This window comes from Xiphophorus maculatus, chromosome 11 (assembly GCF_002775205.1).
Source record: "Xiphophorus maculatus strain JP 163 A chromosome 11, X_maculatus-5.0-male, whole genome shotgun sequence".
NCBI classification, from domain to species: Eukaryota; Metazoa; Chordata; class Actinopteri; order Cyprinodontiformes; family Poeciliidae; genus Xiphophorus; species Xiphophorus maculatus.
Window position 1 is genome coordinate 6,021,520 of NC_036453.1, and position 27,162 is coordinate 6,048,681.

A 27,162-nucleotide genomic window follows, 5' to 3' on the forward strand; every position below is an offset into this window, starting at 1 on the left:
ATGAAATTTCAACGTCACACCCTTGATCTAAGAACAGCTTCTAAAGACAATTACACACTATAGAACTTACGGTTAAAGCTAATTGTTCCTTTAGAATAGCAGCGGCATAGCAACAGCGCATGACAAAGGGTGAAGATCAGTTTGCATTGCAGCAAACTTAAGAAGTAAATTGCCTATGCATCGACATCAAAGCAGACTAAAAAAAATGCAAAATACCACACATCTGTAATCACAATACCTTGATAACATAACATTTTTACCTAAGGTTATCACGCCGTCATCATTTCCTGGGCCCATGCCTAATCTTATTATAAAATGTGGAATAAAAACAAGAAGGAAAAAAAGGATCCCAAAACACAAGCAATAAAAACAAGTATAATCAACTTCCAGGTGAATGAGGTTTTGGATGAGCTGAAACAGTTTAGCAGACGAGCAAGTGTGCTCAATCAACCCTTCAGTGCACATTGGTATTCATAATTTTCAATCTCTCATAATATGGACTGTATTATTCATTTTGCTTGTTTCAGGCAACACAAATGTGAACTCTAGATTAAAGCTTATTCATTGTGCATGACAAAACACGCTGTAACAGCTGGCTCGTTCAATTTTCATCAAACTTTTCTGCATTCAGCTGCCTCTTATTTACTTTATTTCCATGCCTACTAAAGCTATATTTTACCATAACTCAGATGTGTTTTGCTAAGTAGGCAAACAAAGAACTGCAGTAGTAGTTTATGATAAAAAAGTAGCATGTTTCTTTTGGCATACTTTGACTTTTTCTGTTTACACGGCATTTCACATCAAAGCAAAAAGCAAATAGGCAAACTCCTGCACTAATGTTATTCAATTAAACACAGTTATGCTTGACATAATATTTTCAAAGCAGAGTAAGGCTTGTTAATATCTGCCATTTTCATAATTCAGGTATCAGGTGCAAAAGCTGCCTGTGAGGTACAGGAAAAAAAATGCTTAAACAATAATGCATCACCTTTAACGCCTTTGTTTTTTCCACATGGGTCGTTTGTATCAAAATGAAAGTTATGCTGTTTGATAATGTGGGTGCCGAGGGTACAGTGGAAGAAAAACATCAGGAAGCAAATCGAACCAAATCTGATTAAACTCACATTAGCATATACAGAAATCTCATCAATCAAAGCTGCCTTCCTGAGCCAACTTCAGAAGGCCACCTAGCGCCAAAGGACTGTGTGGGTTTTTTAAGGTACAGTAAAAAAAATCATATAAAAATCCTTCTTAAACTAATGACCTTTCCTTACTACCTACAACTTAGCCTTTGATTTGACAGCTATTTGAATTCAATGATTGTTCTTATCCCAACATTAGCTTTGACATATTATTCCTCCTAGTTTCAATATAATGCTGGTAAAATGAAAGGGGAATAAAAAAAGATATGTTGACCTTGGTAGCGTTGCAGTACAAGTAATAGGTGAAGAGGACAAAGTGAAAATTTTGTACAAAACAAAATTGTGGCTTGTCAAAAAAAATGATTTTACGTAATTTACGTTCTTGATTCATTATTATGGAATACAAGAATTAATCAAGAGGTTAGATTAGAATGTAGTACCCTGGACGAGGCTCTGGAAATGTTATTTTACAGAGCATTGTACTACCAGTTTACAGGAAATGCAACTTGATACTTATATTGCATTAATATTTTTTTCTCAATCTTCTGAATAGATACTTTGTTTAAACCACTACGAATTTAGTTTAGCTAAATGTATGTCAAATACACTTGGAAAACTTGAACTACACTTGAACTAATTTTAAACAAGACCCTGATGCAGAATTTAAGTTTAAACAACACTTTAGGTCTAGAAAAAAATTAAAATACAATTAATTTGCATCGCATATGAAAAAAAAACAGCTTTTCCTAGTACTGTCCTTTCAGTTATGGTGATTTGAACCACAATTTCACTCCATACCAATCCTCAATATTTCAGTTAAAACTTCAAATAAAACACTCAACCAATAAATAACCCATTGCAGGCCTGAATCAATACTTGGTGCATTGGAGCTAAAAACAAACAGTTTGTTTCCTTGCAGAGCAAATAAAATAAACAAACACACATTCATTGGTTTGGTTTTGTACTCACAAATCCTTCAGAGTTCGAGATTGGAACAGGAAAGGTAGATGTGGAAATTCCTTTAAAAATGGCGCTGAGCAAGGTAAGTAGGCAGGTGATGTCAACTTGAACATCGAGATCCTTCATGACAGCAGACTCACAAATGGGAACCCAAAGGGTCGAAAGGGAAACTTCTGTTGGTCCAGCAGGCCCAGAGGGAAGTTCATGGCCCGTTGTACACATTAACAGGTCTTAGTATGACTCACATGTGTCTCATATTGAGCCATTAAGCCATTTAACAAGCCTCTAATGTTAGCATTTTAACATACAAAATTAGCTGCTACACCATTGTAACGGTTGCTACATCACGCTAGCATGCTAAAAAACTATCTGCACTTAGCATGGTTTTCTTCTACACAGACAAAAGCATTTACCTTTCATATGCTTCCTAAAGTCTTTTACAGACAATAACTCTCTATTAACTGCTGTAATAGAAAGTTGTACTTTGTTTTCGCCCCACATCCGCTCCGCTGTTTGCGCTGCGGCTCGAACGCCTACCTACGTTTTACGCAGGGTACCATTAATCCCGCCCACTCGCATCTGATTGGGCAAAATAAAACGTTTCTTCCAATGTGAAACAAAACGGAACGAGATTGACACTTTGCACAAAAAGTAGGTTGTGAACCTGCCACCGCTGCGCCCATGTACACCTTCAACAAACCTATGTGACATTCAATGAACATAGTAAAAACGACAAAGTCCTGTCTAGTCTGCTTAAGATAGATTTTCTTGAACAAATATTAACTATTTTCAAATATAATACATTTTTAAATGGTAAGGAATTTAAAAGATCTTAAAGAACAGATTAGTCATATTTTATAAATTTGGACTTTTTTTACTCATCAAAACCAAAACAAGACTTTCAAAGTTTACAGAATGTATGTATCTTAACAAAATTATTTTTAGCAGTTGATGAAAGCCATATGGGGAAAAAAATGTCAAAATACATCAAATCTCTCTATGATGCTCCCAGAAGCACAAAGTGTGTAATCAGCACATTAATTTATTTGCATGAAGGTAAGTGAAAAACCTGTAGAAATGCAAGTCTCCACAGACTATTCTCACTTTTCCACAGCATAATACGTAGCATAGTATTCAAATATGCTCAAAAGGTTATTTTGCATGTAAATCTGTTATGATTTTGTTCCACTTTGCTGTTGGTGGGCATACATACTATGTTTTGAACACTTCTCTATATGAGGATCCATGTATTTCACAGGTAATAAAATTAGCAACTATGTGAAACTAAAAAGTTTTTGTTTTGGGTTTTTTTCAGATGACTGGACGTAAAACAGAAATGTTAACTGAATCTTCACATTCAGTGGTATATGTGTTTATAGGTGGCAATTATACAGCAAGCAATCATTGTATAAAAAGTTTGCTAAGTTGTACAGAGGGCTCTTTCATTAACAAAATCGTTCACAATGAAAAACTCTCCTAAACAAATGTTACTACAGGGTCTTGTTTTTTAAGAAGAGAAAATTATTTAATCAAACATTTGCTTGAAAAATGTTCAATCTAGGAATTTTTAAAGAGATGTTGATTGAATAGATTTTCTACAAAAAGTTCTTGGACCATCAGCTAATGAAAAGCTTTCATTTATTTTACTTAATTTAATCTCTAATCAAGTTTTAAAAAGAGGAAAGAAAAAATGCTTTCAGTTTAGAAATTATGGATTATTATAATTATTAAGAAAAAAACTGGTGGGTTGCACCTTTCCTTCATTAATTTTGTTGGCATTATGTACATGTAAACTGCATGAAAATTATACCTTTTTAATTTTAACTTTGAAAATAAAGAACTATTGAGTGTGGCATGCATATGTGTTCAGTATTTAATATGCCCAAATTCTGCATAACTTTGGTTGTCAACTTTTTTATAATGACGAAATTTGTGTCTATATGAATTAAGTGAAATTCACGATCTTCTTCATGAAATTCACCTTCTAAGGATCTTCTTGAACGGTCTGTCAATTTAGTCCAACTACCATTTCATGGTATGTCGTGTCTTCAGATGATGGATTGAACAGTGCTTCAGGACACATTCAAACATGTCACCTAAAGATTTTCTGTCACATGAAATACCTTAAAATGGATTTAATTTAATGGTTTTAAAGAGACAAATGTGAAAGAGTTGAAGACGTATTATGTTATCTTTTGCTACACACTGTACTGCTGCTGTGCGTCTCAAAAGAAAGCAAAAATGTGCATACTTAGTAAATTAGTGTGACAGCGACCTAAAGGTACTGTAGGAGTGTTAGAGAAAGAATTACGGATTTGTTTTAGTACAAATAATGTCAGATCACAGGAAAGTTCATCAGTATTTTATCCACCCCCCAAGAAAACACTTTTATAAAGTACAAAGTAGCATCTTTTACAAGAAATGTCTGCAGACTTCTTGGGTCTTTTTTCTTGAAAATCCACATCAGCCATGCTGTATCACTATAATCAAAGTAACCCAAAGCAACAGAATGTTCCAGTTTTACATATTTAGTCACAGGAAAGAAGCCACTGAGAGGGAGAGATTAGAGATATTCATCTCTTCACCTCCAGCCTTCTCTCCCTACAGGATCTTATGCAAACAAGGAATAGAGTAAATGCACATGGATCTTGATGTGATGAAGGTTACTTAAAAAGCGGCTATTATTCACATCATGGGGAAATTATTGGCTTTTGGTTTTCATGGTATAGGACTGCAAAGTGAATATACAGCTTCAGGAGATGTATGCATTCCTTACAATCCCGTTGCTGCTCTGAAAATCTTTATAGTTTTTAGTTCAGTTTTTTAAAGCTTCTTATTGCAGTTGGTTCTGATGTACTTATGTATTTATTTGATCAAATACACTTTGCATTACTCTTTATGTAAGTAGTCCACTAGATATAAGCACTTTCAGTGTTACAGGTTAAAATGAAAGACATCTTTGATTTACAGAGTAAAATGAAAGAAATAGCCTGGCTGGATTCCCTAGTGTTGTTTACAATGGAGAACACATGAAGTTTGGTCAATATGGCCCTGACCCACAGCAAAGCTACCTTCACAAGCCTCAGTTTGATATACCGGGGTGAATTGTTCATCTGGCTCTCCAAATCTTACTGAAGAGAGAAACTTCAGTAAAAAGTAAGAAATGTAAGCATGCTGTACAGAGACATAAATGGATTATATAGTGAAGACCTTTGATCTCGTTGTAAGGAACAATATTGTGTCTATTAAATGTTCAATACTGTGTACTAAAGGAAAAAAGCAGCAGGATTTAATACACAGGAGAAATTTTAAACAAAACTGAATCAAAGTCCTCAAAACGTCCACTGTTTTTCTCAGAAGCAGTAAATACTGCTTCTGAGGGAAATACCACTTTTTAGGACAATCTGCTGGCTTTGCTGTTTGCAATAACACTAAATCTTATGTGTATTTTCTTTAATAAAACATTTAACTGTTAGTCCTGTGCATATTTTCTACTTCAGACCTGCACACATGCACTACATTATTCTCTTTTATTGCTAATTTCATGATCAATTGGTCAGACTTCTTTGTTAACATTTGAGAAATTTTTCATTTAAAAAATGTAGTTATTAATTTTTCTTTTAACATTTTATACAAAGTATAGCTGTATGTCACAGCTGTGTTGGTGGTTAAACTGGAAGTTGTAGTAAAATATGGTACAGTCAAGTCAACCCATCTTTCCTTATGCAACACACATTTGTGAAAACAAAGTTATGCATTTTATTAACACAACTTACTCATCTACAACTATCCTCATAGGAAACTTTGTTGTTCTTATCTAATTGCTTACCAGAAAGAAATACCTGCCTAAGATTGTGTTATTTAAATTCATTCTGCTGTAGGACAATGTGGCCAAATACACAATGATGGCCAGTAAGAACGATCTTCAGTGCAAGGAAGAGCAAGAAGTCCTGGAAGTGGAAGTTTCATATAGAGCCTGGAAGTGAACATAATCAAGTATGACTCAGATAACATGGAAAGGAAGAAGGATTTGAGTAAGTTGACACTCACTGAAGATCTGTAATTAAGTTTTCAACTACTTTAAGACAACCAATGAGCTGAATTTTCTCAAAACCTCTTTCCTAGAAAATTAATTATAGATAGATAGATAGATAGATAGATAGATAGATAGATAGATAGATAGATAGATAGATAGATAGATAGATAGATAGATAGATAGATAGATAGATACATAGATACATAGATACATAGATACATACATAAAAAAATGAGTAAGACCAACTGCACGCAGACAAATGCAACCATTTTATTATAAAATTTTACAACTATGTGCTGTTTTCTCATGAAAATTTATATTTCTAGAACATTTGTAATATATTATCTAGACCCTGTCAGATTTGATCAGTGCCCCTTCAACACAATAATCAGATATAAACACAAAGCAACTAATATTGTATGGATGAGAATCTCATTGGATGCATTTTTCTGTTGGGTATCTTTTACAAAGCCCTGCATGTCCAGTGCTTTTTGTTTTTTTTTTTCTGAAGTTTGAGAACATTGATAACACAAAATATCTACATGTGCTGCTCACATACTTTATGTTTTTCCCATTGGTCCCAAAATAAATAACACATGTTAAAACGCTTAGAGTGAATGATGATGTCTGTGGTGACAAAGTATTTATAAAAAGATGAAAGTAGTCCAGTCTTCCCAAACCCTTTTAACTGATCATTTATTCAACGAGCATGCTGGGGAATGTAAACTTGCCTCAGTACTTTGTGCACACCTTTGAACCTCTTCATTCACAGGATACCAAACAGAAGTATAATAAACATACTAGCAACAGGCTTCAACCTTTACCCTAATACTGAAAACCCAAAACATTTATCATCAGGCAGAAGCATTCCAGTCTGACCTCTCACACTAATTAGATTTTAGAAACGTTGGTTTCATTTTACCTGTTGCTTTATCTTCTTGGCATTTGGATTTTGCATTATACCACAAATGACTTGAGGAACTATACTAGAATTGTTAGGGAACTTCAAAAACCAACTCGGTTTATAAAGAAGTCAGAGATATTTCAAAATCACTGAAGTTATGTATTCGGTAGACTTGTGTGTCAGTTTTGGCACTGCAGTTACTGATTATTATTATCTATGATGCTAATGACAATCTCATGTCCTTAATGATGCATATGTCGACACTGAAAACAGGTTCAGACTGCTAAGAGAAACACAGTGGAATAATCATTTCAGACATATGGGGGAATATAATATAATCTGGATACTGGTATACACGCAATTGCATTGACTTCTTACGGAAAAAAGTCAACACCACAGCAAACAACTGAATGAATGTTGTTTAAAAATGTGAAAAAAGAATTATAGGTGAAAAGCAAATGTTCTTCTTCTTTTAGCTTTGGAACGCTTGCATTTTTTGTCATCTAAATAAAATCTACAATGCAGAAGCAGCACGAAATATAATTTTGCAAGTCACTCAACAAATAGAACATTTTGACAGGCCTTTCTGAGAGTAGTGTACATAGATCACAACATAGAAAACACAAGATAAATAGGCTCAAGTTCTATTGACACATTGAACAATAATGTATCTTTGATATAGATGACAGCATTCTGTTTCTTTTAAGGGGTCATATGAGCATAAAATGCAATTTAATAAATTCAAAATAATACCATCAGCAATTATATAAATAAATAGCCCCATTGCACAACCCTAGCCACCCTTCCCCCATCATGTATGTTGCATGGTCAGTCCAGCATAAACAATAAATATAGTATAGTGTTGATTGATAGTGTAGCAATGTTACAATTACAAAATATATACCCTTTTAGAAAATGCCAAAGGCTTGACAAGTGTTTTTTCCATTTATAATTTATGTACATAGACCATGTTATTTACACCCATTCTGTGTGATTTTACAAATCATTCTGCAACACTGTCAATTGCATACTGGGGTCTAACAAAACTGAACAGTATCGGGTTCTTGTTCAAGTGCGTTACATGTCGTCATCCACAACATTTGCTGTTGTCATGCATTTAATCCAACCTTAATAGAAATAAAGACCTAGAAATAAAGGCCTTTACTAACACCCCAAAAACATTTTTTATGACTATATGAAGGGACTTACTGTACATTCTCAACGTAATTATTAGCAGAGACAGGAGACGCCAGATAACAGTTTTTACACATCTGTTTTCAGATAAAGCAGCCTTGGGATAATTATGAGTTTCTTTTTAGAGATAATAAATGGAACTGCAGACATTTCTAAATACCTTAAAGCTGCCTGGACTCACAGTTGCACTGACGGGTAGATAAGCTTTGAATCCTTAATTTCAAAGCAAAAACGAACCTCTGATTGTGCAGCTATCATTCTGATAACGCAAAGGGCAAAATAATTATTAGCTTTTTCAGCCCAGTTTCTTCTGAATAGCCTAAGTATAGAAGCAGATTATCATTATGTTAATGAGTGCTTTTGAGGGCAAATAAATGTGGACATGAAGGGTCAAAGTTATTGATCCTGCAGGCTAATTCCTGAAGGGGAAAACAATTAATTGAGATATTTTTGCTTAAATACTATGCTCATCTTCCCACTTATTTGCAAAGATAATACCTTAACATAAAAACATCTTAAGTACCTTTTATAAGATTTAATTTTCTAGATTTTATAAGAAAAGAAATGCTTATTAAATGAGTCGAAATAGTTTTTTTTGATTCTTTTGTTGTCACCATAGCCAACAGTAGAAGACCATAAAGATATGGTGGGTTTTTTTGGCCTGAAAGGTGCATGCAATAGAGGCAAACCACTATGTAATAATAAAATATATACAGCATCTGTACAGCTGAACATTGTCCATATAAAGCATTATTGTACTCTGACCGCACATGAAACATTTACTGAAGTTGCTCATTGTTAAACATAGCTCTTTTAAAGTGCCTCAGATTTTATACTTCTGTTAATAAAAAATAAAACGTAAAAACAAAATGTAAAGGATGTGAATGTGATCATTTCAGCATAAAAGAACCAAAAGTTGTAGTCAATACATAATTAGTTCCAGAAATTGTTTTTACATTTACTTGAAAGTTGAATTTTTTTCTGCACTGTTGTTTTTTTTTACATCCAGTATTTTATAACTTATTTGCGATTGTTTCACTTGATTAAAATTCATCAGTGATATATTTTTATTAGTATTTCATTCATTCAGTAAAACGCTGAACAGACTTAATGTCAAATTAATTCTAAATAACTCTGTATTTTAAGACTATATTTCAGAAGAATTGTTTCCAGCTGAAGTAAAAAAAAAAAAAGAAAGATGGTAATCCTTTACAGAATCGATAATTTTGCAACACAACTACAGTAAAACCATTTAACACCAATAAAATGCAGTGCTACAATATGTGCAATGTTTATTAGGGTTATCTGAAAAAACTAGCACAAATTTAAAGGGACTTAAATAACAAAAATGTGAAATTTCAGGGTATTTCAGTGGGTCTCTTTCTTGTAAAATGTCACTTGCTGGCGCTGAGCATACAGAAAATGGTAATGGACTGGCTGGGAATGCTCCCATGCCTAAAGATATAGATAGGAGACCCAATAGACCAGATTGAAGAGAGCAAACGCAGTGGGAAAGAAGATGCGTGCGTATGAGTCTATCTTGGCAATGCGAATGTGCAGCCTTCCATGCCGCCAGGCTCCAGAGCGGCAGTCTTCGAAACAGCAGAAGAAACTGGTGCAGTCTTTTCCATCGAGACACTCATAGCCATATTCCTCGTCTCGCTCCTGCATGTGTGTGGCGTTGTTCATCTGGATGGCTGTCGCCGAGCGTGGACGGATGTCCACCGTTGGTGTCTGCTTTAAATAAGACAAACCAACGGTTAGCCACAAAAGTCATGTCATAAAATCTCTTCTGAAGGCTAATATTTATAACTAGAGCTTTATTTTCAGGTCAAAAATGGGCAAATGTAATTTGCAGCGTCAGCTTGCCAGGGGACCTTCCTCAATGCAAAAAAAATGCAAGGACTCTTAACTTACAAGTGGATTAGTCCACACCTGAGTGAACACCTGTGGAATCAGGTGTTTATAGATACATTATCTTGGACTACAGTTGCCACTAAAAATAGCTTATATTAATTAGCACTGTGTGCTTTTCAGTGACGTTGTTGTAAGATATGCATATGTTCTTTGCCTCTGGGGTTTCTTGGTTCTGTACTTTTTTCTCTCTTGCTGCAGGTGTAGAAGCAGACTCAGTGTTTTCTGTTATTCTCTCTATCCTCTCCTCTCTTAAATTTTTACTTCACCTCCATTCCTTTTCACGAGGACAAGGAAAAGCAAGAAGTTGTGTGTTTTCTCTTTCCCTTCCATTTCTCTGTCCAATGCATTAGAAACAAACCCAAATCTATTTCTAATGATAGTTATTAGGGGTGCACCCATTTATTGGCATCAATTTCTTTAATTTTGGCAAATGCTCCACTGGTGAAAGTAAATTTGCTGGGCTTCTTCTTGATATTCAACCAATTCTGCTTGCTACAATGTCAGACAATACAAGTAAAGAAAAAAAAAACAAACATCTAGAACTATAAACACCTGGAGTAGTTTTAGTTTGTGAAGATTTCAGATGAAGTTATTTTACACCTGTGATGCAAATCCACCTTTGGGTAGAATGAAGCTGAGAGGCCATGGTGACTGTTGTTGTTCTGATAGTTAGGATACATTTTTTATAGAATTTCTGACTGACCATTATATCCAATAAACCACCTTTGTTCTGTTGTAATCACAATGACAAATGTAACTGACGTCATGAACCAATAACTGTTTGTTGTCTCATGAGCTGACCTTTTTAAGTTAACATTGGTTGTAAGAATTGCTGTCCAGGACCCTTTACCACAAACTATCAGGGGATTTGCTTGGGAGATCCAGTTTAACCAACCTGAATATATATATATATATATATATGATGTGTGGTGTTACAGAAGTTGGCTTTCAACTATCTAAGTAAATCCAGAGCTACTGACTCTTACTATGTTCAGTTTCATGTAAAACAGGAGAAGATTATATAGAAGCACCAATCACAATGAATAGGCAGGAAAAAGCTGATGGATGGGCAAGATAATGACAATATCGCAGCCAGTTTCATAAAACACGAATGCATTTGACATCTTTTCTGAAAATCTACCAGTTTTAGACATTGCAACTGTCATCTGTTAGACATGAGAAAAAGTCCAAAAATATCTGTTTATAAGCAACAATTCACACTGTTTAAAAATATGCTTTGCTAAATGATCTACAAAGAAACAAAACTATTTATTCCAGCAGGTGAGATACTGACATGTCAATCTCGATGTTAATTTTTAGTTTTAGTTCTTTCCCTGGTTCAATACACCTGGATCAAATGATGGTTTATAAGCAGAACCTTTCCCGAACTTTGACATACTAAAGAGATAGTTGGACCATTTGAATGAACTGTTGGAGCAGACTCAAAAAAAACTGGTCTCCGCTTCATACCTTGCACATATACAGTACATAGCTAAGTAACTTCCATTTTACTGTCAGTCCTGCACTTTATATTTTATATTCATATTTATATTCATATTTTATACTGTATTTTATTTTATTCTGGAGTAACCTCACAACATTGGAACCTCAAAACACTGTCCTGAGCCGTATGCAACGAAATTTTGTTCTGTATACACCCCGTGCATGCAAAATGACAATAAAGTCAGTCTAAGTCTAAGTCTATCTAAAACTGTCAGGACGCCGGCCTCTGAGGGCTGGACCTGGACATCTACACCTAAGTTCTCACCACCTGAAGTCTGAGCTTGCAAAAAGCAGTTGGATAAGTTTCACAATCCAACATGCATAACTGTTAGTGCATCCTACAAGACTGCTCCAACAGTTTGCAGAAACTACAGATATTCTGTTAGATTTCTAATGTTGTACTGCAGTTTTAGTTCAGTGCAATGTTTGAATTCTCTTTATAAAATAGAAGTCGATAAGCCTTGAGAAGACTTTGTGCTTTTTTAATGTAGATAATACAAAGTATGTCTTATTAATTTGAATTTAAAAACACAAAGACTTGAAACTCATTCTTCATTTACTTTGTAAATAATTACCCTGTCAATTATGATCTTTACACAAACATGGCTGCAAGGCTAGAAATGAAACAAAATTAAAACCGGGCAATGCAGGTTTATATGAAACTATTAGCTGTAGGCATGCATCCTCCAAATCTTAATGTTGATACCTTGACACTTCTCATTATGCCCAACATTAGATCACAAACTGGCTCTCCCTTTGAAAACTACACATAACCACAAACATAAGCAAAAAAGTAAGAAACAAACAGAACATGGGTTAGTTGAGGCATATTTTTCCATATTAAAAAACCATAAAGTGTTAAGTTAATAAAAGGAGTAGCAGTGGCAGGTTATGACTGAGTTTTCAAAGGGGGTTGCTTAAGGAAACAGTTGTGGAAGCTCAAGCAGGAGGAACAGTAACACTGTCCTGCTGCATGATCCGGTTAAGCTGGGGTAGGCTGATTTGGTGTTTGCAAAATGAAAAAAGTAAACAGAACCAGCATAGTGGCACCGGCAGCTTTAACTGGCTGAAAGTCAACAACCCGTTTGAGATAAAAAAATTATGAACAACCTCAGAAGAAGAATTTTGAATTCCTACCTTTAAGATAATAAGACTAATATTTGTTTTGATCCTGCAGCAAATTTAGACAAGCTTTTGCATTTTAAATTATCCCCCTGTATTGTCGCTGATGTAGAGACAAACGCAAAACAGTAGAATTAGCATATTTTCACTTATTTTATGTCATTTCTTTTGTAGCTTGCAAACACTTCTCTAAAATTACTTCCAAATCAAAGTAAAATTTGCACAGGGCATGGGTTGTCTGTTTCAGTCTGTTAAGGCTCTGCTGACTCTTTAGGAAGCGTCAGGTTAAGAAGCTCAATGAGCACACTGAAAGATTAACTGACAGAAAAAGGAAAAGAGAAAATAGGAAGCTCTTGGTTCGGCTGCTTGTTCGCTGTGGTAACAACAACAAAGAGTGAAACAGGACAGAGGGAGCCAGAATGAGTCCTTACTGGGCTCTTGACTAAAAACATTTTTGACCACAGGATATGTGAGATGCTTATTAGGGTTTCATGAAAAAAATAACTGCATAAGTATGTCTACCTGGCTGCCTCCGCACTGTGCACTGCTTAGCGCCCCTTTCATTGTAATCTTCAGTACCCATTTAGTAATTGAAGAGGTGAACAGTTAGTTAAAATGCAGGTTTATAAGTGGTAATAGGAAGAGGCGGATCTGCTGTTGCGCAGAGAGAAAAGCAGTGAGGTGCTGGGGGCCCAAAGAGGCGAAATGCAGCAGACACATGCAGTCAGACACAGGCAATATACCTTGGAGGAAAAGAGCCGGAGGAGCTTTTGTCCAGACGGGAGAAACAAAGCAAAATAAAACAAAGGAATGTATATACACACAATTTTTTGTAAACAGAGAGATATAAAACAGTAACCAGAAAAATAAGGGGGCACACAAAGATATCGTATTAAGAAACAGAAGTAAGGTCCATTTTTGGTCTTATGGAATGGCACATACACTGTATAGAGACACAAGCAATAGTGGGAGGATTATTCCTGTGCATTTCACATTTTTCTTACATCGTCATCACGTCAGGAGAAAAAGAACCAAAGGTAAGTCTGAATAGATTTAGTGCATTTCATAAAAAACAACATTCATACTGTAGATGTACCAAAATTGGCAGCGGTTTGGTCTTATGGAAAGCTTGACCTTCTAATAGTGAATCTAGTTTTATTTCAATTTTTCTATGTTTGAAACTAGGATTAATAGTATCTAACATATTTCTCCAGCCTTCTGTATCTGAGTTGTCATTAAATATTTATATTAGGAACAGAACAGTCTATGTTTCAAAATAGCCGCAGAACCCTGACTTACAGAGAAAATTATAAGTGAGTCAGTAAGACCTACACATTATGCATCATCCTTCCCTTTTCTTTTCCTGTCTCTAAAGATGTGGGACAATTTACACAGCTTTAAAATGCATTAAAAATGCATAAAATCGCTCTATCGCTCTTACCCATCTCTCTCTTTCTCGTCAGAAAATATCAGTACACTTACACAAGCACACTGCGTTTATTTTTCCAACTCTCAAAATCACTGCTTTGAATGAATCATTATCCCTACTTTTTGAACAGTAATGCTGCAGAGGAGAGCAAGACTTACATGTGAAATATTTGTAAAGAGCTCACAACCGTTACTTGGACTTCCCATGATCTCTTGAAGGATTTAGAGCTCAGATGAGGCCAAATCTTATGTCATGTGACCCTGGTCTAAAAACAACTGTAGCAGATGTGTGATGGATTATGAAAAGGTTAGAGCTTCATCTCTAACCTACTGAATGCAGCCCTGGGTAAAACACATTCATTGGAAACTATGCAACATAAAGCTTCACAGTTTATTCAACTCTACTATGTAAGGAATTGATAAACCAATAAAAAGAGCAACGACCAACTCTAATGCAATATTACGAAGCTCAAATGATAATTTACAAACTTGCAGATTCTGTTAGCTTTTAGAAGGGGCTCACCGGGTTTTTCTTCTTCTTATCCTTTTTGGCGCTCGGCTTTCTGTTGCTGACAAAGTAGTGTAGTGTGCCATACTCTATGAGTGCAGCAAAGACGAAAATGAAGCAGACAGACACAAACAGGTCCATTGCAGTCACGTAAGACACTTTTGGAAGAGATTTCCTGGCAATGGTACTCAGTGTGGTCATAGTCAGCACAGTGGTGATGCCTGGTGAAGAAAGCAAGGAAAAATTATATTTTTGTAAACATGCACCAAACAAAATCTCCAAAATGCCATGACTCCAATGCCTTTTATTATTTTTACATTCACTTTTATTACATTAGTAAAAACTCTCATGACAAGATCACTTGTTATAGATTGGAAAACTTCAGTCTTCCAAGAAAATTATCTGAAAACAGCTTTTTGTATTTACTTGGTTCATTTATGTTGGGCTTTAAATTTTGCTTGATGCTATAAAACTCAAGCATGTCAAACAGCAACAGAAGACTTCTGTTAAGGTGTAAATATTTTCCCTCCAACACTATCCATTTTAAGGGTCACATTTATATGTATTTCAACTTTTACGAACATGCAACCCTTTGCATTTAATCTTACATGAGGGTAGGAAAATATACATGTGACAGAAACTGTATGCGACAGTGGCAGAATAAATTAAACAGCCCCTTCAAACATCAATTACTTCATTCAATTGTCTTCTTTTTAACCAAAATGTTTGTGAGGCCAATTTTCTTTAAAAACAGGAAAACCTACTGCTTCAGCTGATAAAAAGAGTAAATATAGATGTTGTGTTAATATGAATGTTGTATTACATGTCAATTTTTTCACTACTTTTTAGTTGTGGTTAGGTATATGCTGATTGTTATGAAAAAAACAAAAGCTGCACAATGCAAACAAGAAATCACAATGTTATACAGTTCATGCCATTTGTTCTTAGTTGTCCTGTAAAGCATACATTTGAAAATAATTTAATATTTTAAACAATTTCATGGGCAAAGCAAGAACTTAATAACATATTGACTATTTTGTGCTGGAAAGGGTTTTATTGTACACATTTGAATTTACTATTTCTTCCTTTTAATCACTACATCTCATCTGCCACTCATCACTATTTTGACATAATGCATTCCTACATCAGCCATCTTGTAAAACTATTTTGAAACCTTTTTCATTTTCCTGTAAATACTGATGACATTCATAGAGGTTCTCCCATGGCAAGCAAAATGTAAGTACACAGATACAACTGACTGCCTGACAGCAGTATTACAACTCACAACCACCAACAGGCAAGCAGAAGACTTCTTCCTTCTCTCCTTTAATTATTCCCTGTGTACAAGGGGACATGCTTGATATTTGCTGAAATTGATTTAAGTATAAATTTAATGGGAGCTTAGTGACGTTCGTCTGCAGTGATATTTTGTGTGAACTGATATATTTTTAGGCATTGAAGGATTAGGAATTATGTCATCAATGATAATCCACTTCCTAAATACACTGGCAGCATGAACCTCCTACATCATCTTTTAATAGACAGAATTACATTTGAATTGTGTTATTATTAGTTTATTAATATAACAACAATTCATTCATGTTGGAAAGGTGAAAGAAAAACTAGTTTAGAAAGATGTAAAGTAATCATGGGAGTTTCTGCTTTAAATTCTAGAATTTTCTTTATAAAAACTCTTTACTTAAATCTTAAAAATCCCTAAGGAGCTAAAGGAATAGCTGACTAAGGGATGTGTTTGCAAGTGAATCACAAAGTAGCATCTGAAGATGTCAAGGGCAAGCTCAAAGCTGACAAATTTCCTTCAATTTCTCACTTTTGCCCTCTTTTTTCATCCTGTGTCCCCTTTTTGCATTCTGTGAAGAAGACGCCTGTATTATTGTGCTGAAGTAGCATCTCCACATCTTCCTGCCTGTATTGCATAATTAATGCCTCATTAAGGCATGGATGCAAACATATGTCTGAGGATGGGCTCATCTTCTCAGGATACACAAGATTTTTAAGCAGCTGCCCCGTCTCATAGGGGAAAAGAAGGAGGGGAAGGATGTTGAAATAAAAAAGAAGGCAACAAGGAAAAGAGAGCTGCAGTAACAAGGAGGCTTAAGCTTACTGCTATAATATAAGGGGGGGTTTAAGCACTGCATGTGGCTCTTGATGTGTTTCACAGCAGGGAGTAATTAAAACCAAGGTGGTATTGCAACTTACATCTGCATTGTGTCTGTGATGGAGTTAGGTGAACTGATCAGAAAAGAAAGTATGAAATTAAAATTATAGTGGAGTTTAAGGTTTCATAGAATGACAGGCGCAGAGAAAATTACATGTTATGTAAGCATAAATTTAGCAGGTATTGTAGTCACTAGGCATTAGTCTTTCTTAAATACCCAATGAAGTCCTTGCAGGAACTGCATCTTTGTTGATCCAGAAAGAGACCCAGGAGAGGACAACAATTAGTGTGCATGGAATATAGGTCTGGATGGTGAAGTAGCCCATCCTCCTGCTCAGGTCAAAAAAGACAGTCAGCACTACGTAGTCCCCTGAAAAAGAGACAGAAAAGAAAATACAAGACGCTCGGTGTCATTTGAGGGATGGATCATTATAATTTGTAACATAATTTGTGTATGTAGTTCCAGTGAGAAGTATGGACTCATCACTGATATGAGTAGAACCATCATGGTAAGGATCTATTAAACTACAAGAGACACTAGCGTATTACACAAAGTGGATGACCACATAGACAGCTTCACCTCCATATTCTTTCTGCACCTCAAAATAACAGCAAATAGGACAATTATACCAATTACACATGTAAGTATTGAAATAGGCAAGTCAGATGAACATAGAGATTTTATAATGGTTTCAATCTCAAAATTATTGAGAATGTGCGAATTATGCATAAAAGCAAGTCAGTGCCAGGGAACCAACCAAATGACTTTAGGTTTCTATGTACATGTTTGAGCCTGTATGTATGACATTGCTCCTGTATGGTTCGGAGAAAATACACAATAAATATACATTTGTGCACCCCATTCTAGTTTTAAAACATATCAAGGTTGATTGTCCTATAGCAAATCAAAAAAGGATAATGGTTCAAATAAATGATTAAAGCCTCAAATTAATGACAGTCATGCTGATAATGATTAGAGGAAGTCATTCTGAACAAATGTTTGCCATTCTGAACAAACAGTAACTTTATTTTTCAAAACGTTACTGTTTGAAAAAAATGAAACTGACAAAAATGATATATATTAAAAATGTGCCTGAAAACAACCTAATATAAGAGGAAGAAAAAGAAACAGTTCAAGAAAAAAATTATTACTGTACGCTATCAATTTACAGAAATGGGCAAGGTAATCATTTCTAGTACTTGGTTAAACAAGAGCCTCTTAAAGAAACATTTGGGGTGATATGTTATGGGCATTAAAAGGCTGTCAAAACATAAACAGATTTCACAAACTGTTAAGTGTTCAGTTAATTATGTTGTGCAACCAAAATTCCTTACTGCTTGTTAGCTTGAGGCAACTTCAGACCTAAAATGAAAGCGAGTGATTCAGTGAACTGGAGCTGAACTTGCACGGATGCACACTCAAACCTTAGTTTCCTGCCAGGAGTTAGCCAGAACATGACCACCAGCAGCCAGCAGATGATGAGCTGTCCAGGCGTTGGCTGGCCAACCCAAGCAGATGTCAGGTGTGCAGAGATTGAGGTTAACTGGGCCGAGAAAGACCTGACCCTGACAATAAGGATCAACTGCCTTGTGTGTTGAAAATGCATGCTAAGCATGAATGTTACGTGCACAGTAAACAAGTACCTGTATGAGTTTCTCACAATATGACAGTCTGGTCCAGCAGCCCACTATTTTGTGTTATTTTAATGTGGGTCATTAAAATAACTTGAAAACATTGAAGCACTGTCAAAAAGTTGAGCCAGTTTGGTATACACTGATACCAGTAACCATCCACTGATACCAGTAACCATCCACTGATACCAGTAACCATCCTATGTAAAGTCCACAGGTGAACTGCAACATTCACCACACATGAAATCAAATGCATTTTTTAGACCTTCCTATGAGAGACACACACGTTTCCATTTCATTGTTTCCTAGCTTGACAGTACAACATCGCTTGCCAATAGTTACCGTCTCCTTTATCTGTTTACCAGAAAACCTGTCTGTTTCTGTGAACTTAATGACAGTTTACTTCTGGCCTCGAGCTCATTCAAATGTCTACTAATTGATTAACATCAGACAATTAACAGTGTCAGAAACCTCTGCTGGCTTCCCTCCACGGTCTGTAACCTTCGGGCACAAGCACACTGTTTCTCTGGTAAGTATGTGTGTGCCCGTGTGAGAGTGTGCATGCATTTAGGCACCCATAAGAACGTGAACAAAATGTTCGCAGCTGGGGAATGAGCAGCTGGCTTATAATTTTTCTCATGGGAAAGGACAAACTGCATGAAAAAATAGACATCTGTCTTTTTGTGTGGGTAAGAAGAGGCACCGAAGGAGATGAGACTGTCAGTACTTGTTTTCTCTTTAACCGTGTGAAAGTACATTCACATTTTCTGTACAAGGACCAGAGTGGGGTGATGCTTCCCTCATGCAACCCTTTCATTCAGCGTTGATAGTATCATTAAATAAACCACAAGCAATAACCTCAGCAACCGGAATTATTGCTATTCATATCACCATGTGTGCTTTCTGCTGATGGAGGCAGGTGAATGAGATATTACAGTGCACTGCCTTGGTGTGTAGGAGTAAAGACGACACATGAAGGCTTCTCTCAGGGGTCCAGCAGCCCACTATTTTGTGTTTATTAACATATGATTAACCAGCCTCCTAAACCAAGACCCCATGACAGCTGAGAAACTGCAGGTGAATACATTTTTTCGGCTTGGTCAGCAGCATAATGGCTGATTCACAAATCCTCAGACTCTTAATGATAATGGACTTTCCACCACAGGGATGAGGTCAGTTAGTGGAAGACTTTCCTGCTGTACCTTTCACTTCCTCTGCCTCAGTTTCAGTGTGATCTATGAAAACTTCCAAGATGACACCTTCAAGGGATTTCTTTTCAACAAACTGGCTCCATATTTTCAGGGTACTGAATCAGTATGGGACCGTCTCTCACCAGAAGCACATAGTTTTTGTTGTGTTTGGAGGGAGAGAATTTACAATGTAGACATTTGGAGACCAGATTCTTTTGTGCTCCAAATAAACAGTCCCAACACAATTACTAACAAAGCAAAATCATTAAATTATTTTTAGCTATTTTATATTGATATGACATTTGCACAGCAAAATGTAAAACAGAAACATGTATTGGGTAATATATGAATGTTAGTTGATCTCATCAAATTTAGACATTTAATACAAAATATGGATTAAAATGTTTATGTTGTATATACTGCAGAATTTAGGAATCTACAAGCAATGGTTTTTATCCTTGTCTGCTTTATTGGAACATGTGAACAAAATGTTATTTGTGAACTGAGGAGGGGAAGATGCTCTTATGCAAAACAGAACATTTTAAAATTTAGATCATGTTTTCAGAGGCAACATATCCAGACTAGTTAGTTGGTGAATATAACACTTATTTTGTCACAAGGTAAAAAGGTAGAGGAAGAATATTCCACTAGATGTGATCAAAGAATCACAGAAGAAGAATCCTCTTTTTATTTGACATTATTTGCCATTCCCTCACATTAATTAATCATTTTCTACCTAACAACTTCAAGGTCACCCGGAGATGCTGCTTATTTCCTGGGATTGAAATGGCATGAGGTGTGAATGCACCTTCAACGTTTGCATAGTCCATGCCAGTGCAACACAGACACACACCAGTGCAAACAACACACCTTCGGGCAGTGTAGTGGCCAATTACCCTCCATGTTTTAGTCTGGATCATTCACCTGAACTTTATTCATGTGAATGATGTTTAATGGTAATCCATGATCAGGGCAAATCTAGCAAGACCTTAATTGAAATTCTTTCATTGCATAAAACCTATCAACAAATACACCTTTCAGAAGACATAATCTAGCAGAATCACAAAAAAGTTGACCAAAGACATGAAGAAATTAGTAGTTTAAAGAATAAGAGGAATCTCGCAATTTTCTGTATAATCGTTTACTTCATCTTCCACATCATATACACCTTTTGTATCATCAGTGATGCATAAAAGCCATATCACTTACATGGAAAATGAAGCTACTTTAAATCTATATCTTAATAAGAACACTGTTAACGCTCATCTGTCAAAGGTCACATAGTACTCCAGTATGCAGTGACAAAATAAAGGACGGCTGATGCCTCAGTACTGGATGTCATGTTTAATATACCACAGTTCGATGGCTCAGAGGTAAAGATGTCCCATTTTGTTAAGTTTCTGTTGTCTTGACTTGTGTATCCTTGAATCTCCTTCCCACCTCCTCTGGTTACATCACAGGTGGGAGAGGCGAGGAGAAGCATGAACATAAACAACTATAAAGCAGGATAAACAAGACAAAAAGGCAGAACCCCGAAATAAAATAATAGCTATAAACAAAGAAAATCATAAACTCCTTAAATTCAACTTCATTATTTTATATTTTGTCTTGAAGTTTGCTTTTCTTGTTTGTTTTTGTTTGAATGCTCAAGGCATAACTGTGCAGCCATTTGTTCCACCATAAAATAAAAATAGAGAAGTCATAAATGATGTTACCTTCTGACTGCTATTCCCATAAACCCAGAAGTGCAAATCATTCAATGTAAATTCTGATATATTTTGTTTAGTAACAAACCACAAATCTCCAGGAAGGGAAGCAATCTTCTTCTATCATTAAATTACGATGTAGTTTCCACAATTTTCCTTTGGAAGTTGTGAATTAAAATGCTGTGTTAAGAACAACCATTCAGACAAAAACTCCAATCATTCTTTGTAAAACAGCATGCTCTGAAGTAATTTTTTTTATTAAGATGACAAATTTTCTCTGTCAAAGTAATTTGCTGTGAGTTGATGTAATATACAGAAAGCAATAAAAGCTTGGCAGACATGATCATTAATCAGAAAAGAGTGTTGCTTCTCTGTTGAATTTGGGTAAAGACAATACACACACAAAACAGAGACAAAAAGGAAGGACTAAAAAGAATACAATTATTTTAACACCTGCCTTGTCGTCACCAATCAGCCAAAACTTTGTGACTACTTGCCTCATAGTGTGTTAGTCACCTTTTGCTGCCAAAACAGACCTGACCCATCATGAAATGGACTAAATTCAACCACTGAATGTGCTTTCATGCTATGTAGATAGCATGTTTAGGTAAAACTTCCAACTTCACATTGATACTAAGAAAAACACTCAATACTCGATACCGCAGCAATATATTTCACAAGAATTATAGTTTTTGAAAAGCTCTGAACCAAGGGGTCCTCAGCGTTCCAGTCCAGTTCCTTTTCTCCTGAGCCCAGGTGAGACACATCTGATGTTCTCTTTGGTTCAGCAGTGGCTGTCTGGTCTAGTCCATGTCTAGTATTCGTCTCTAGATTGGATTTGTTTGACAATCTCCTCAAGACAGCAGTCCTCCCAGTTGCTGGTGCAACTTTTCCTACCACACTCCTTCCTTCCACTCAATTTTCTGTTAATAAGCTTGGATTCAGAACTCTATGAACAACCAGCTCCTTTAGCAATGACCTTTTGTAGCTTACCCTCCTTGTGAAGGCTGTCATTGACTGTCTTCTGGACATCTGTCAAGTCAGCAGTCTTCTCAATGATTGTGTAACCTGCTGATCCAGAGTGAGAAGCCGTTTAAAAGCTCAGGAAACCTTTTCAGGTGCATTTGGAGCTTTCATAATTTTGATCATTATGTAAGTCATAATGATCAAAATTACAAGAAAAGGCTTGATAAATATCTACCTTATATATGAGTTTCACTTCCTGCGACAACAGGCAAGAAATGTTTCACTTTTACAAAATGTTTCAATATTTTCAAAATACCTGCTTAAAGGTTATTACCATATTTTTCAGACTATAAGCCGCTACTTTTTTCCCTCACTTTGAACATTGTGGCTTACAGCCCGGTGTGGCTTTTCTGTGGATTTTTCTTCAACCACCAGGGGGCTCTTTAGCAGGAAGTGAATCATTGGAAGTCAAAATTGGAAATCAAAGAAGAAAGCGCTAATTTTCATTTAGTACAAGCACACGCTAGCAGCAGGCACGATGGGGAAATTTCTTCAAACTCATACCCCTCATCATGGGAACCACACGAAGAAAAGCTGCCACTTTTAAATTGAAGACTATCAATCTGGTAGTACAGGAGGGAAAAGGAGCCGCTGCACGTAAACTCGGCGTGACCAAATCCATGGTTCGGCATTAGAGACGGAGGGCTGCGTCTTTAATAAATCCAGCAGAGGTATTAAGGAACCAGCCCTCTACTGCGTCCTTGTGAAAACCAAGAGTGGCGGAGATACCAGCGGCTTATAGCCCGGTGCGGCTTATATGTGTACGTTTCCAGGTTGTTGTTTTTTTTTAAATAATTTGTATGTACGGCTTATAGTGAGGTGCACTCTATAGTCCAGAAAATAAGGTATTTTCACAAGGTACTTTTAATCTGGCAAACGAGCCTTACTGAATTGCATATTTTAATTTATTGAATGTGACTATATGTAAATCTTTATTTGTTTGAATGTGAAAATGCAGAGAGCTACAGAGAAAATATAATTTTAAGAGAGTTGACAGGGCAAAAATACCTCTCAGACTAAAGTATCATTGGGCTGGCAGCAAGTCTGGAAACTGCTGTGGATATGCATGGGCAGGCGAGACCTGAGGCACATGCTGGGCATCCATTGAAGGGAGACAAGTAAGACACATTGCAGAGCAGCTGACAGGCTGTCTCACTGAGCCCCTCTCCTGTCTGGGGTCGTGTATATGAGAGGTGACAGTGCCTGTTATTGCACGTATATGTGTGTGCATGCGTACATATTTGTGTTGGTTACAAATAAAGGGAGATTTGCTAATGACTGGTTGCCAGGATCAACAATGCATACACAGAATGCAAGTCACCACTTTTCGCGACATGGCCACAGGCTTCATGTGAGTGATTAACCAGTCACTGAAGCTTTGTATTGTCCCTCCACAGGGCTGCTGGCAGCTATTCCTACCGCACAGTGGTGAGCAAGATAAAGTCACAGAAAAAAAAGAAGAATAGCATTGTCACTGTGAGCAACTGCAGCAACACAGCCACATGATTGAATGGCAAAAAAGAGTATATAGACTTTGACTGCTTAGTAGTGAGTGCCATGTTTACCGTGAAGGGGACAGATGATTATCCTGCTTTCATACCCGATGACGGTGCTGAAATTATGAAGAGCAAGGCTGTTAATAGGTTTTATGACAGTAAAAAGCTATCCAAGCTACTGCTTAGAGCAGATTTTCTGACCTAAATGTGAGTCTGCCAAGGTTTTTCTGTTAGTTACACAAGAAGGATTTGTTTAAATATAAAAAGAGAAATGACAGAGGCAATATTAAAGGTATTACGATTTTTAGCATGATGATCCTATTTTTTGTTTTTTGTCTTAGGGGATGCATGTTGCTAGTTATTATCACTCAATATTATTCAATTAACACATTTCTAAGACATCTGCCCCCATATACTTTGTCTAAAAAATGAGATAATTACATTTATACCCACATTAAGCATTCAAATTAATTTCTGCCCCCCAGATTTCAAGGCAAAAATAATATTAAGGAAAACACCTCTCAGTCTTAGTTTATTTTTGTTCCAGTTCCCAATTTTTTTATTCACACACAAGAAGACGTGTGATTCACACCTATTACATAAACTTTTGGTCTTAAAATTAAACTACATTGTTTTCTTCTAATGTTTGATACATTGTCTCATTTTTATTCTGTTCTAATCCTTTGGTCAGGTGACAGGATTATAATCCTCACTGTTCGGCAGGAGGGGGACACTGACAGCACTTACATCTGCCAATGTAGAAGTTTTGAAATGGATGCATGAATTTTAAATCATAAATAAACAAAAAGAATTTATGGGATGAAATTGGAAAAAAAAGTTACCGGTTATGAAATCAACCCCAACTAGTTTGAAAATGGGATAATTTATGAGCACATTGTTCTCTTTCTGTCTGATATGATCTCACCATTCACTTCATCTCTCAGTGGGCATCACTATTAGCACCTCTATTAAATATATGCACAGATAAATTATTGCTAATTTGAAGCCCCTCTGACTTCCATCCAAAAACATTTTACACAAGTTACACAATTAATATGACTTTTCTACTTGATACTAGGACATGAATGTAAACATCTGAATTTGAAGAAAGACCTACAAAATATTGTATTACTTTAAGCAAATAGAAATAATTTCTGTAGTCCTAACTGAACTAAAACAGTGCAAAAGCTGCATGCTCAAAATGACTTAACGTAATGTAAAGAGTGGATTTTACATTTAGAAAGTCACAGTGGCAGGAAAAGAATAAAAGGCCTATGAAGCTTAAAAACATGATATAAAATGTAAGACATTTCATCAGAAAAGAGTATGTGCTGTATGTGTAACCACCTTATGTCTTGTACCTTCAGGGTGATGAAATCAGAGGCTAACTCTTGGCACCCAGAGCTGACCTTTCTGCAGTTTATGCAGAAAGATTTTTTTCCATGTGTTTTTAAATTCTTTAATTCATTAACCTCCTGTCCGTTTGCATGATTTCCTGTCTTACTTTACAGCATTTCAGTTAGAAAACAATAACTATGGCAGTGTTACTACTTCACACTTTGCTGATTTTCCCAATGATGCAAATTGTATGACTTTTATGTTGTTTTCCATGCATTCAGTTGTCCTAGTTATCACTTCAATGTATATGTTGCAAAATCATTTGTGATGAGCCAAGATTTATTGTCATCAAAGAAGAATTTTTGGTTACATCTGACAAACCATATTCTACTGATTTTGTTGCGTTTCCAACGTCTAACATGCAGCATTTTTCAAAATAAATTTCTTGTATTTTGCACCCAAAAGTCCTAATTTATATGCAGAGAGTAGCTGATGAGATGGAAAACAAGTGCTTTGTTTATCCAAAGCACTCTCTTCATCTAGGACGTCTTCCCTGGTTTCAGGTGTTAATTACTGGCATATTAGGCTGCAGCAAAAAAGGACAGGAAAAAGAGAGCAAAACAAAGAGAGATAGAGAAGCTGTGGATGGGGGAGGGAGTGTAAAAAGTAGGACAGGAATATACCAGGCTGAAAATAAAATCCTGAACAGGGGGAGCATGGGAGGGGTGGTTTCACAGAGCAAAACCCTTTGTATATTTACTAGTTTGGGATAAAAAAAGGACATGAGAATATGAATCCTGTAAGTGTACCGGGATTTTTTTGGGAATGCATGTGTACTAAAAAAGAGACAGGGAAGAGTATAAATTGGTATTTTATAAGACAAGGGGGAGATTTGTGCTGAGTCAGATTGTTTTCAGACCACTCCTGTCCATCACAAATCACCCAGAAGCAAAAAGGGAACTCACAGAGATGGAAAGAGAGGATAAAGGCATGGAGATATTAGAAAAAAATATGCATTACAGCAACACAGCTGTAATACAGCTTATGGATTGTTTCTGTGCCTCTTAACCTTTAGAAAGCTAAACCTCTACAATAAAGTCCACAGTATCAGACCTTCTTTTAATGTAGCAAAATTACTATTTTCATATTCAAGAAATCACCATGAATAATTTGAGGAATCCACTGTGTATCATTTCAGGAAAAGGAAAGAGAAAGGAAGAAGTAATACTGCAGAGATGTATTGTAAGTTGCTCAATTACATAAACATTCATCTGTAGAATCAATTTAGAAGGCAGATATTAACTTCACTTTAACAAGACAAGGCAGAAACAGCGAGACTTTCTGTCTGTTGTGGATAAATAATCAAGAAGCACTGATGTAACTTGTCGTCATAAACGTGACAGAAATGTAAAAAGTTCAGCCATCATTCATATTGTAAACATACACTAATTACGTTTATTTCTACAAGTTGTTTGATCAAATATTCTCCTTTGTAAATTTTTCTGAATTGCTCTGAGGGTTTTGTACTGAAATGATTTCAGACAGTGTGCTGGAGTTTGTACTGGTTATTTGATAAGGGATTCAATGTCTCAGTAACAATAAAAGGCCATTGTCATTTCAGTTTATTGCTTTTTCTCTCGCTTCATCTTTTCATGATTAAAGCAGGCAAACAGCGATAAATACTCCTGTCTCAACGGCATCATTTACTTTGAGAAATGTAATCACATTCTCCCATTAATTTTCATTGGATTTCTGTTATTGAACTTGTGTCATAGCATAGTTATTATCATACAGTTACTGAAGCATTTTAAAATATCCTTCACACAGTAATGTTAAGACAATAATGCCTCATTTTTTCCATCTAAGTTTCCTTTATACATG

General features: G+C 35.9%; 1 protein-coding gene across 4 annotated transcripts in view; it reads right to left on the minus strand.

The window, feature by feature from the left end:
• Positions 1–6,384: 6,384 nt before the first annotated feature.
• The window catches only part of gabrg2 (gamma-aminobutyric acid type A receptor gamma2 subunit), a 49,347-nt gene continuing 28,569 nt past the window's right edge, over positions 6,385–27,162 (minus strand). The window contains exons 7-10 of one of the 4 annotated variants that reach the window (XM_023342147.1): positions 17,111–17,263; positions 14,730–14,935; positions 13,522–13,545; positions 6,385–9,970 (exon numbers count right to left, since the gene is read on the minus strand). In XM_023342147.1, the coding sequence (XP_023197915.1) occupies positions 9,692–9,970; positions 13,522–13,545; positions 14,730–14,935; positions 17,111–17,263 (662 nt within the window). In that variant the 3' untranslated portion in view covers positions 6,385–9,691. Of the gene's footprint in view, positions 9,974–13,521; positions 13,546–14,729; positions 14,936–17,110; positions 17,264–27,162 lie in introns of all 4 variants that reach the window. The other 3 variants (XM_023342146.1, XM_023342149.1, XM_023342148.1) reach the window with 3 other exon arrangements.